The following is a 13367-nucleotide window of genomic DNA, read 5'->3' as shown; positions in this document are numbered from 1 at the left end:
CCCAGATGTAGAACTCTCGGATTTCATCAGGTACTATCTCTATCTACAAAAAGCTTAACAGAGATAAGTAAATAATTTCATTGAGGGCATCAAATGGTTTGAACACGACAATGAAACGAGAGAGCAATATTTAAAGGTCTTACAAATAGTGTATCGAAATGACGGATTGAAGTTAGGGTTTAAATTTGAAAATTTTATACGAATATTTTCCCATGGGAAATAGATTCTGATCGTCATTTAAAGACGCTGCAACAGCAACGTTTCGCCATTAAACTTCTCAGTTGAAACTGGTTGCATCAAGAATATTACCGTTAATCTTTTTGATGACCAAACGTTTTTTCTGGCAAGCTCTGTGGGAAATCATCAGACGTAGTAAGACGGCATCACCGAAAAGTTTATCGTTACCGTTTAAACCTTGATTTGTTCTCTGTAATGCTTTTAGTGATTGTTGAGTTTTGATTTCTTTCTCTTTGTTTTTTTTTTTATTTTTTAAATTCTGAATTTCTTATGTTTAAAAATACACATAAATATTTTTTGTTTTGACTATTTGAACTATTTTATCTTTTAAGTTGTGCCAAACTAAGCACAGTGAGCTAAATTTTACTAAAATTGGTTCAGTTGCGTAGGAGTTTACACCGGACAAAAAAAGGTATATGATTTAATTCGCACACAAGCCTGCAATCATGAACCAATAGTACGTTATACTAATATTCAAACAAAAATCTTAAATATGTAATTTGTAGATAAATTTTAGATATTTTTTATGCCTATCGGATACGCGTAAACAAGCAGTAGTGGTCGAATTACGATGAGCCATCGAAAACGGTGGCCAAGTCATCATTGACTGTCGGTTTTCTATGTGATTGATGGGATTGGTGGGAAATCATTTAGTATGGCCTCCACCCCTTCAGCCGAACTCTTGACTCGGATCTGTACTATCAACAATTGGGACGACGGAATTAAGCAATCGCACAGTAGTGTTCACTTTTGGTCAATAGGAGAGAAATTGTACTCCGCCAGGACAACGCTAGGTCGCATACATCTATAGTGACTAGCCAAAAGCTTTGGGAGCTTGGCTGGATTATTTTTATGCTTCCGCCTTACAATTTGGACCTGGCATCACGTGATTACTAACTGTTCCTGCCTATGGCAAATGATTTCTATGGTTAAAGTTAATCTCAAGAAAAGCTTATGAAAATGGATTAACCCATTTGTTTGCCAATAGCAAGAGGCTTTTTACGAGAGAGGCATATAACATGATTTTTATCTGATGTCCTACATCTTCTGGGATTATGAGTCCATATAGAGTACCTTACCAAAACAAGCATTGTTTGAAACCTTTCAGGTCCTCAATAGCAAAGTCGGTTATCTCATTATTAAAGCAGAATAATTGCATTCTTGCCAGTTTGCGTTGCTTGCGACTGCTGTCGCCGCCAATTGCACTCTTACCGCTGCTGAACGCTGTGGAAATCATTTATTTTTAGCGCGTTCTGCTTAAAACTGCAACGTTGGAGAAGAAAGCTTGTGAGAATTAAATATTAAATATAAATATGTGTTGACATACATACACACATGACATATGTATGTATGAATACCTCTATATACATATTCGCCAGGCATGAAAGCGGCCACAAGCGTTGATGTGCATATGAGTGGCGCAAATAATCGACATTGTTGCTTTTATTGCAGTGTTTTTTGTTGTTCTTGCACTTATTGTCGCGGTTGATAATATGCAGAGGTAGTACGTAGACTTTCTTTTTTGCGGACTGCGTTGCAATTGTTGTCAACGCTGGGTGCCATTTCCATCATTTCAGCCTTTTGCATTGCATTATTGTGCTGATTCGTCTTATACGAGTCGTGTGTGAGCATGTGAGTATATTCTGAGCGCGAAGGTAGCAAACAGAGTACAATGAGAGACAAAACAACAACAGCGATAGTGCACAATTGTCGGAACGTCTATGGGATAGAGTGTTTTCTCGGTTTTATCTCTACGCCATTTGGCATCTGTAGAAGTTTTCTACATTTGTTTTTGCCTCTATCTTCTTTCTTGATCTTTTCAACGCTTCGTTTTTGTTTTTGCTTATGAGGCTAAAGATTTATGGGAGAAAGTACAGAAAAAGGGCGCTGACGTGGGCATAGCACAGCACATCATGGTTAGGTAAAGCAAGAAATGCATTTTTTCGTATTTTATAACCTCACTAATACGCAAGTATGTGTGCATATGTACATATATAATAATGGTATGAACGTTTCATGCGAACATATTCTTGCTTATATACAGAACTATCGTTAATAGTCTATCTTCATCTCTCTTCTATCTATTTATTAATATTCCAAAGTACTAAAATGTTTTCCAGTTTTATTTTACATTTTAAATCACGCGAAAACAAAAGAAAAAGAGATAAGCCAAACATGATTTCAGCTGAAAGCAAAAAGATTTAAAAGTATTATGTCTGGATAAATCAGAACGCTGTTTCTCATTGGTTTCTAAAATAATATTCATTACAATAACAAAAAAGTCTCTCGCTAATTCCAATTACTTTGTTATCTTGAAAATGTGAAAAATTAAATACATACATATGTAAGTATGATCTCCATAAAATGAGAGAAATCACGACAAAGTGAAACACGTGGACCGGAAAATTAAATTCGTTTCTTTATCGGGATCGAGTATATACATATTTCCGGATATATAACGGATAATCCAAGAAGAGAATGAATTTTTCAATAACCTTTTTAAGACAGATCACGTGTGAGTTAGTATGTCAAGTTGTCATGTTATTTTTGTTCAGTACTGTTTGGCATTTCATCATGGAAAGACTTACGATTGAACAACGTTTGTTCAACTTTACCACGAAAAGTCACGTCTTGTAAAGAATGTGTTTGTCGCGCTTCGCTCAACTTATGGAGAGTCGATTCGACCTCATTCGCAGCAACTTGGACTGACGCATGGAACAACTCAGCGCATTTTACGTCGAGATCTTAAATTGAAAGCGTACAAAATACAGCTTGAGCAAGAACTGAAACCGCTCGACCTTTCCAAGCGACATCGCTTCGCTCTATGGGTTCTTGAAAAGTCCCAAGAAGATCCGACGTTTTTGATGCAAATTTTGTACAGCGATGAGGCTCATTTCTGGCTGAATGCGTATGTAAACAAGCCAAATTTTCGGACTTGGGACGAAGAGCAACTTAAAGAGATTTGTGATCTCGGCGACATTTGGTTTCAACAAGATGGCGCCACTTCCCACACATAACATCCAAACAATGGATTTATTGAAAGAACACTTCAGTGAGCACTTCATTTCAGGACTTGGGTCGGTCAATTGTCCACCAATATCGTGTGATATCACACCGTTAGACTTTTTCCTGTGGGGATATGTAAAAACTAAAATCTATGCGGACAATCCCGATTCGATTCAGGCCTTGGAGCAAAACATCACGCGTGTCATTCGCCAGTTAAATGATTAAATTAGAGACCAAAAAGTGTTTTTAGAGAGAGAAATACTTTTGTAAGACACTGTATCTGCCTATGTATGTAAGTACACCTATGTATATACTATATATCCCACAAATATACAAATTTATGCTTTATGCATATAAAAAGTCATTAAAAAGGCCTTTAAAAATCAATAACCAAAAGTGTTGTTATAAAAGTTTTTACCGCTTTTTAGTCAGACTTGTTTAAATTTCGATTTCGGACTGTCCGATTTCATCGACGACGCTTGATGAACTCCAAAACCGGCTCTTTATAAAAAGAAGCTAAAAGTTAAGCAACTTGACGGCTTGTAAAAAATTACTCAACTTCTGAAGCAATAAACCTTTTCATTTGTGAAAAAAAAAAATACAAAAAACAAAAACAAAATTATTAAACAGAATAAGAAATTAAACAAAAATTAAGAAATATATAAGAAGAGGGAATAAAGTAAAAACTATGAAACGAGCACTCAAGTAACTGCCAAGTAAACAAAACGCTTTCAAACGCCACGCTGGGTCGATCATAATACACAAAAACAAAAACTACACATGAATATGGCAAGCGGTACCTTCCACTAAAGTAAGCACCACAATGAGCCAGCCACAAAAAAAAAAAAAATAAAAATTAAGAAATATCAAAAAAAAAAAAAAAAAAAAAAAAGGTAAATAAATAAAAGCCGACGATTACTGGCTTCGTGGCGTCAACACATAAGCACATAAGGGTAAGCACACTTATTTTGAAAGCATGCTTTCGTGAAAACAAGCAAATGAAATCCAGAACGAACCGCGTGGAGCTGCTTAACACCCTGCATTTGGCAGACGCTGAATTCAAAGGGGGCAAAGAGAACTGATTATTGTATGAACGAGCTCATTGTCGGACGGTATACGCAAACGAATGGCGAAAATAAAGTTGGGGACGAAAAGTGAAAAAACAAATTATTATTATAACTAAGGCGCAATAAACAAAACACACGCCGACACAGGCGAAATATAAGATCAAAATAAGTGCTAAAAAAAAAAATAAAAATGTAAGTATTGTACACACATAAATATGTACATATGTGTGTATTCACGGTAATAATAAGCGAAAATTGTTTTGATATGGCGTGGAATGGAGATAGCAAAAAACGAGCCGGCGTCTCGCTGAAAAGTCAGACCAATAAAAAATATGAATATTAAATCATATACATACATACATTCATATAAATTTTCATTGTGCTCTATTACTTTGCTATTATCAAAGTGGCATATGTGCGAACGAAACTGATAACTACAACACTGTTATCGACAGTAAACAATATACATATGTATGTTTGCATGTACATATGTATGTGGTTGCCAAGAAAATAGTTGTTTTTCAGAATTTTGAAATTTTATCAGAATTAAATGCAAAACAACTTAGGGTTGAGCGTAGCCAGTTCAAAAGAGAGTTCTACGCCTGTATGACTACGTGAGCGTCTCCATATGCAATCGCCGCTTATCAGCTATTGCAAGCTAGTAAACACTACAGTGAAAACTTTTCATCGCAAACAAGTTTTATATATTACATTGTGTTTCCCAAAATTAACCCAAAATTTAAATTTGCCGCCATTTATGTAGTAAAGTGTTGGCAACCCTAAAAAAAAAGTTAGGAAGGGCTAAGTTCGGCTGCAATCGAACACTTTATGCTCTTGTAACTTGCAGGAATCAAAGCCTGGGAAATACCTTAAGACCAAAAACGTCAAACAGAGTATAGGAATCCAATTTTATATATACATATACTATATCGAAGCGTTCGGTCGGGTTCCGAGATACAATGTGATCCTTTAGAATCTTGGAAAAGAACTTCGATGATAACTGTTTGTCTCGAGCAAGTGTTTTTGATTGGTAAAATTATTCAAAGAGGGTTGAGAACGACGTTGACAACGATCCACGTCCAGGAGGGTCATCAACATCAACCGATGATCAACACGTGGTTGAGAATCGACGATTAACAGTCAGAGATCTTACTGGCATTGTTAGAATATCTGAAGGATCAGTGAAAACCATTTTGAAAGATCAATTGGACCTAAGAAAAGTGAAAGCACTATTGGTTCCGAAATCAAAATTTTTTTCAAAAAACAGCGTCGCGTTTACGTCGGTAAACAATGCTTCCCGACTACCAGGATGTCATGGAACGTATTATTACTGGCGATGAGTCTTGGATATATGCTTACGACCCGGAAGCAGATAATCAATCGGCCGAATATCGTGGCAAAGGTGAGCCGAAGTCGAAAAAGCCACGTCAAAGCCGGTCAAAAATTAAGTTTATATTACAGTTTTCTTCGATTAATGAGGTGTGGTGCTCTCCGAATTCCTTACGACCGGCCAAACTGTCATTAAGGAAAACTATTTAAGTGTTATGCGTCGTTTGCCTGAAGCTATTCGTAGAAAAAGAACGGCAACGACAATGAAATTGCTGTTGTTGTTCTAACGGTTGTCGAATCCCCGTTAGGATGGTAAGGATTATCTAGGTTGTCGTCGACGTCATCTAACGGGAGGCCAAGAAACGTGCTGTTTCGACGGGGTCGGACCAAAGGTAAAAGGGTGTAAGATGATTGGGATTGGAGGGGTTAAGAGGTGGCTAGTGTCTTGCGGGGACTCGTTTTACGCTGGACATATACATATTTGATATGTCAGTATAGATTCTGGATAATGAGGAGTGTAACCTGCTACAATATCCAGAACAAAGCTGCGCAAGGGTCACTCACGTTTCTCACGGCTGGACAGCAGCTGTATTTGACTTTTTCTAATAAATTATGAACATATGTAACTCTGCTGTTGGGCGGGTTTAACAAATTCAACATCTTACTATGTTTGAGAATTTATCAAAATTTTTCTATTCAGAGACGTAACTAACAAAAAGCTCTTTTTTTAATAAATTGTCCTGATGTCAAATGCTCTTGACAGTGCTGCGCTTCAAACTTTGTATTTTATCAAGATTGCCACAGCATAACTCAAAGCTTTTTATTTGATAAAAATCTTGATAAATTTTCAATATTTTTTTTTCAATTTGTCAAGTGCACAGAATATACGCTTAAAGAGTATTTATATTTTTGCAAAGGGGAAATCAACAACCTGCCGATATAAAGGGCAAAAAGAGCTAGTATTTCAGCTTAATTTATTAGATCACATGTATAAAGTAAACATAAATCAGAATTAATAAAAATATGTTAATTTATGTTTAACAAGTACGACACGTTTGTAAGAAATTCCAAGGCTTAAGTTGAACGGAATCAGAGCGATTTGTTCGGAGTTAAGTTGACCAAGCCCTCTGCCCGTCAGTAAAGGGCGAGTGTTCAGTGCAAAAATGCAAAATGCAATGTTGACAGACAGGTTTTGTTGTATTTTCGATCATATGTACATATATGTACATACATAAGTATATAGTACGAATATAATTAATTACTTTTTTTTTGTAATTATCGGAATTTCAAATTACTTTCATTGTATTTGTCGCGTATTACATACATCTTTCACTGCCGAACCGGGTGAGATGTGACTGTGTTGGGGCACGTGTGCGCCCGAATGTCTCAGCGAACTTCAATTTATCAAAGTGTTAATTGTTCTAGTTGCATATTTAAATATTTACGCTTATTTTACGCCACTCCTGTTGACTTAGTTGGCGAATTTAACTTGATTATAGATAGCTACATTCTATTACTTTGTCACTCACCTGTTTCACGCTTGCGTTTGCTCGATATTTTCTGCTGCAACGGCTGTCTTTGCTGCTGCTGCTGATTACTATGCTGGTATTTGCTCGACGCGACGGAGGAGGGATAACGTAACGTGGACGTTTGCTGACGCTTCGTCGATGTAACTACACTTATCTCGTTATTAGTGGCAAGTTTACTGGTATTATTATTACTGTTGTTGTTGTTGCTGCTGCTGGTGATGACACAGTTATCACCGTTGGTCTCTTTTAGCGGTTGTCGCTGTTCCAGCGGTTGCTCGCAATTGCTATCGTCAATATAAATTACACTCTGCGCCAAATTATTATCACCGTTTATATCGTCGTCGCTACTATCTACTATAGCTTCGGCGATGACTGTACCCGCACGCTTGTGCAGATGCTTGATTTTGTTGTTGTTCAGCGTCCTCAAAATCGCACGGCGAGTGCTTTATATGCGCCGCGACGAATGGGTAGACAATTGTCGACGTGGCAGCGGCAGAATTCTCTTGTTGCTGTCGATCCAGCTGCTCTGGTTCGGACTGTTTGTCGTGATAACGCTGATGCTGTTGACGAGTCTGTTGTGATTGTAGTTGTTCTCTTTGATACGTACGCGGCGTTTGATGATTGCGTTGTTGTTGTTGTTGCAGTGCCTGCTCTTGTTGCTGCTGAGGCTCGTCTTGTTCTGCTGCCCGCAGTTGGTCCTGTTGCAGCTGTTGCTGCTCGTATTGAAGTACGTGCCGTTGTTCGCCCTCGTACACGGGGCGACTGGAGTAGTCGAAATTGGACGCGTTCACAAGCGACGTTTTCATTTGTATACGCTAACCGATGCAATGCAAAAATTCCTTTGCAAACTTAATGCAATACAATAAAATCGCCGCCGCGTCGCTTCGTCGTTATTGATTTTAAAAGTGTGGTCGAGCGCGTCCTATCGCGGTCGTATGTATTGTAACAATTTGTTGTTGTTGTTGCCGTTGTCGAATTAAATTTCGACAAATGTCCTCGACGGTGATTTGCACGCTTCACACTCGCTGCCAAAGGTGCAATTGTTGCTGGTGCTGCTGCGGTTTCTCTACGCGCACATGTGTTGTTGTCAGCGGTCGTTGTATGTACGTCGATTTGTAACGTTGCGGCAGCAACAGTTTCACGCGTCATTCGTATTCTTTACGTTTATGTATTTTTTAGCGCTATCGGCAATTCTCTTTTTTTCATATATTTGCTCGATTATGTTTTGCGATTTTTGTTTTTTTGAATAATTTTGAACTCCGTTGATGTTTTTTTTCAACTTTTTTGTTGGAAATTTCAACGTTGCTGATGTTGAAATTTTTATTTATATTTTTTTAATATAATTCTACTTCGTTATTTATTCATTTCCTTTATTATTAAATCTGATTTTGACTTACAATTAAAATAATTTAAAAACTTCTCTGTTGTCGTTTTAATCTAATAGATAAAGGGTTTTGCGTTAAGATACATTTTCATTTGGATTACTACTAATAGCTCAATATTAGTAAGTTTTCATATATATTTACATATATGTATTTACAACATTATTATGATAAATATTTTTTTTTTTGTTTACTTCTTTAACACTAAATTGAAACCAAAGCCGAAGAACAACTGCAAAGAAAAAAATATGACATTAGTATTATGAAATATTAAAAAAATCAACAAAATTGATATTTTATTTTTAAACTAAGATAAACTTTTATAAATTAATTATTTAATAATAACTGGTAAGTGTCTGATGTAATATTATTGCTTTTCATCTGAATCACACTGTACATGGTAAATTTTTCGCATACGCCAAATAAGTAAACAAAACAAGGTAATTCACAAAATATAATTCTGACTTAAAGTTTTTGCTTTGTAACTCTCGTGGAAGTGCATAAATCGCAATAAAATTGAGGCAGACATTATGAGAATGCACACAAGCTTAATTTGTTTATGTGTAAATTCTGTTTTTAATTCCATTTTGCTTCCACCTGTTTTGCCCACCCGCCAGACTCATGAAATGTACTTATGGTAATTATAATATCTGAACGTGAATGCAAAATTGTGATTAACCTTTAAAATATTTTTAAAACACATTTTTCGTTGAATTGAAAAAATATATATACATATGTATGTATGTATATAAATTTTAAATGTAACATGTAGTAAACACGTTTGGATGTGTTAATTCAATATAAAAATTCAGACAGAAAATTTCATCAATATTATATAGAATTATTAGGTAATGCATTTCTTCGTTCAAGCCTCTTTTTGGTTGGATAATACCTATTTTCATTTCACAGGTTAATTTTTGTACTCTTGCAACATGGTATCACGCTGGATTCTACTCTGCGGTGGAAGCAGCATGTTGATTAGGTCAAAGCTACGAAGGCATTTATGGTGTGCAATCGGCTTGCTGGTACATCCTGGTGTTACCAGTCAAGGATTGTGAGATGGTTGTACACCATGATCGTGGGACCGATTATCACATATGGAGCGGTGGCTTGGGCTCTAAAGCATCGCAGACTTCAGTAGGACTTCAACTATGGAAGCTGAAACGACTCGTCTGCGTGTGCGATGTAAGGTAATCTCTTCCCAACGCATGAAGGACCTAAGTTGCAAAATACCACTGGCTCTTCTCCATAGGGATAGCATTACCAAAATGGTTTACCTCACTAGGTTAAAGTCAGCAATAAGGCCGAATTGAACGATTCCGCTCTTGAGCTACTGCTTAAGGACAGTACAATCTAGTTTTATAACGACGGCTCGAAAACCGCAAACGTCGGAGGGAATTAGCGCAGGGGTCGCAGGACCAAGCACAAAACTCTCTATACCTATGGGTAGTTATTCGAGCATATTTCATGCAGAGGTCTTTGCAATAAGACGGTGCGTAGAGATAAACCTCCAAGAAAACTATCGCAACGAACGTAAAGTCATACTCAAAGACAGTTAAGCGGCACTCAAAGCGATTTAAGAGTATAAGATCAAATTGCTTGCGTGTTCTGCAGGAGGTAGTAACCTTTCATTGCGGTTGGTTTCCGTACCATAAAGGGGCTGTTCCACAATGATGAAACAGTGGGAGGGGAGAAGCATTGGCAACAACTCCTAGGCATGGTCAAAAGGTTTAAATATGTAATCAATTGGCCATTGTAAGTTCAAGAAGCACTTATTTAACATGGTCCTAGCTTCTTGTGCGAATTGCCGCGACTTCTGCGACTTGGAGTCTGAACCAGAACCTGCTAATTGACTTCACAGGAGTCCCTTGGATCCATGTTTCCATTAGGGATCACATCGCCTCAATAACACCTAGGAATATATTGAAATTTATAAATTTGCTGGGGCTAGTTGAGACGTTGTGACTTAGGAGAGGGCACAAGAGACCCCAGACCACGATGCAATCCTCATTTAGTTATCTAATCTAATCTCTCCAACGTTCCCTTGTGGGTGTTACAAACCCAGAGTATACTATGAAAGCACGTAAAAACGCTATTGAGCTGTATTCAGCTAACTATAAAGCATGTGTCAATACTAAGCAACTTACTCGACTTTAAGCCGCTGAAAGTTCTAAACTGATTTCCGCTTATTTATGTTTTCATGTTTTTCAGTTTTGCTTGCTCCCAAAACCGCACTGAGTTACTACAACTTTCTACTTCAACTTCTTTCCATTTGATTTTCTTACTTACTTGTGACTTCTGCTGTCAACAGCAGAATTTTTATTGTACTTTTCGGCCAAATAAACACGAAAAGAAACTACGAAAAACAAAACAGACACACGCACACACTAATAATAAAAATAAGTTCAGACAAAACCCAAAAAGGCAATAACTGCTGAACGCTCCGTACTTTTCACTTTGACTAAATGTGTGTGTGGCGAGACGTAGTCGGTAGCCAGTAACGCGTGGAGAAAACTTTGGTATAAATGCATGAGGAAACAAAAAAAAAAATAAATGTGACGTGCGAATTAAGAAAAGAGGAGAGCAACAAAGCAAAGCAAGGCCAAAAAAAGTTGAGAAGAGAAAAGATTTCATAAAAGCCGGTTTGTTTGGCTCAGGCGCGCTTGTTGTTCGGCTTGCCACCGCTGCTGTTGCTAGAAAGGTGGGTAGTTATACATACATATGTACTTGCATACATACATATACGTACATATGTATGTGTGCATATGTAGGTTGATGGTCTGGATTGCCGGCTGGCTGGTTGACTGTTTGCTGGCTTAGTGAGGGGATACGGCGTTTTCTGGGCACTTCAGCTGCCGCTGAGAGGGCTCAGTATGCGAACGAGCTTTATTATTATTACTATGCTCGTCGCTGCCATTCAAGCGCTGACGTAGACGCAGGTGCGCGGAGTATGGAGTCACGGCGGCTGCAAAGTCGAAAGGCGCTCACCAAAGCGCATGTATGTAGGCAGACTATGCGTATGTAATACACTGAGAGAAACATATCTACACTTGAGACCAAAATAACGTGTAGCTTTGTGGAGCAGAAACCAGAAACTACGCAGCACCAACGACACGGTTTGGTTATAGTACACATGTGCTAATGGATGTATGTTTGTAAGTATGTATGCAACTCTCTTAACACATTTCTATGTACATAGTATGTACGGATGTATGTGGCCAAAGATGACGGCGATAGTGTCGGCAGTGTGGGTCTTTTGGGCGAGTCAACCTAACCTGCCGCTGCCTGTCTGCCCGCCTGCTGCTGCTCGATGGCTGTATTAGGTTTTGTTTGTGTTTATTTTTATCTTCCTTATTTTGTTCGTTGTCGCATTAACACAATTTTCTCTGCTTGTCACCGAAGCCCCGAACGTTGTGGCGCAGTTTTGTGAAGAAAAATAACTTTATAGCTTTGGCAGATGTCTACACACAAGAAATCGAAAATTTTCCACAATTTTATTGCATACAATATAGAATTTATTCGTTTTTTTGCAAAACCGCACAGCAAATGTTTGCAATTAAAAAATGTACACTATTTAATTTGGTTTGGTCACGCGCACACACATTTACATATACATATACATATGTATATACACTCACACACCTTTTAACACTGTTGTTTCCAAAGCTGCGACGCACAAAAGCCTCAAGCTGCTAGCTTGCCGCTGGTGTTGATGAAAGGTGCGGCAGCTGGTACTATTGGCCAAATACACTAACACCGAAATTGCTACACTTAATTGTTTCACAGCTTGATTATTAGTTGGTTGCTACTAGCTGACTAACTGGCTTTGTGGCTGGTTGGGCTGCTGGTTGATTGGCTTGACTTTCTTCAAGCACCGAACGGGCCACTTTTCAACCGCGAACTAACTAGAGTGTCCGCATTCGTCGATGTTGTGATTCACTCTGAATCATGTCGCTGGCCAGCGAGCAGCAACTACCACTAACTGTCTGCGAGCTAACTGCTGCATACCATTGCGCCAGTCCAGTTAGACAAGCAGACAAAACCACCCAGAAGACGAGTGCAGAGCGCCGACAAAAACAGGAAAAAGGATGTTTGTGTACTAACAACAACAATACGTACGATGCCTAAAAAATTTCCCTCGAAATTCCGTTTTCGCCCAATTGGACATCAATGAAGGTGACAACACCGCTGCCCCAAAATACCGCCGACTGAAATTGTCTCTGTGGCTCACTTGCGGAAAATCTTCTTCGGCGCTTACTCTCTCAACGTATTTCTCTCGATGCCGAATTGCGACTTCTCTTTGGTAAAAGAGTTGCTCTTGCCATAGCGCATGCACGTTGCACACCTTGCTGCCCATGTAACGTGTTAGCTGCCGCTATTACTGGAGCTACTGCGGGCACGCTCCCTGTGTGAGGTGCAAGCACACCATGTTGCCCCCAATATCTCGCATTTCATAAGCATTGTTATTTTAGTTGCCAACATTGTGCGCTGTTGCTACTAGCAGTGCTTTCTATTCCTAGAATGTCACCCTCTCATATTACTGGTAAAAAAAGGAATTTGTTAGGCGCGTAGGCGACTGCGACTAGGTGCAGTCGGTGGTAGAAGGCCAGTCAAAATAACTATTTCGCTTTCTGAGGACACAACAAAGACACGTATACCAAGAAGCATCCTTTAAGGACGCAGCAAAAATATTTGGATGTGGTACACTTCTTTTGACCTCTCTCATTCACTCACTTTTCGTTGCGCTCACTTTCTCTCTGAGTTTTGAACTACGTACGAATTACCACCGGAATTTTACAGTTCTAGGAGCAGAGGGC

The 13367-nt window shown here is 38.4% G+C and overlaps 1 protein-coding gene across 1 annotated transcript in view; it reads right to left on the bottom strand.

Annotated features, from left to right (window-relative positions):
• The window catches only part of LOC126763571 (homeodomain-interacting protein kinase 2), a 109454-nt gene that overhangs the window by 86283 nt on the left and 9804 nt on the right, over nt 1–13367 (bottom strand). The window contains 2 exon segments of the mRNA XM_050481208.1: nt 7169–7569; nt 7571–8782. Of these exon segments, the coding sequence (XP_050337165.1) occupies nt 7169–7569; nt 7571–7974 (805 nt within the window). The 5' untranslated portion in view covers nt 7975–8782.

This window comes from Bactrocera neohumeralis, chromosome 6 (assembly GCF_024586455.1).
Source record: "Bactrocera neohumeralis isolate Rockhampton chromosome 6, APGP_CSIRO_Bneo_wtdbg2-racon-allhic-juicebox.fasta_v2, whole genome shotgun sequence".
NCBI lineage: Eukaryota > Metazoa > Arthropoda > Insecta > Diptera > Tephritidae > Bactrocera > Bactrocera neohumeralis.
The sequence above is the reverse complement of the archived record's forward strand: the minus strand, read 5'-3'. Positions and strand labels throughout refer to the sequence as shown.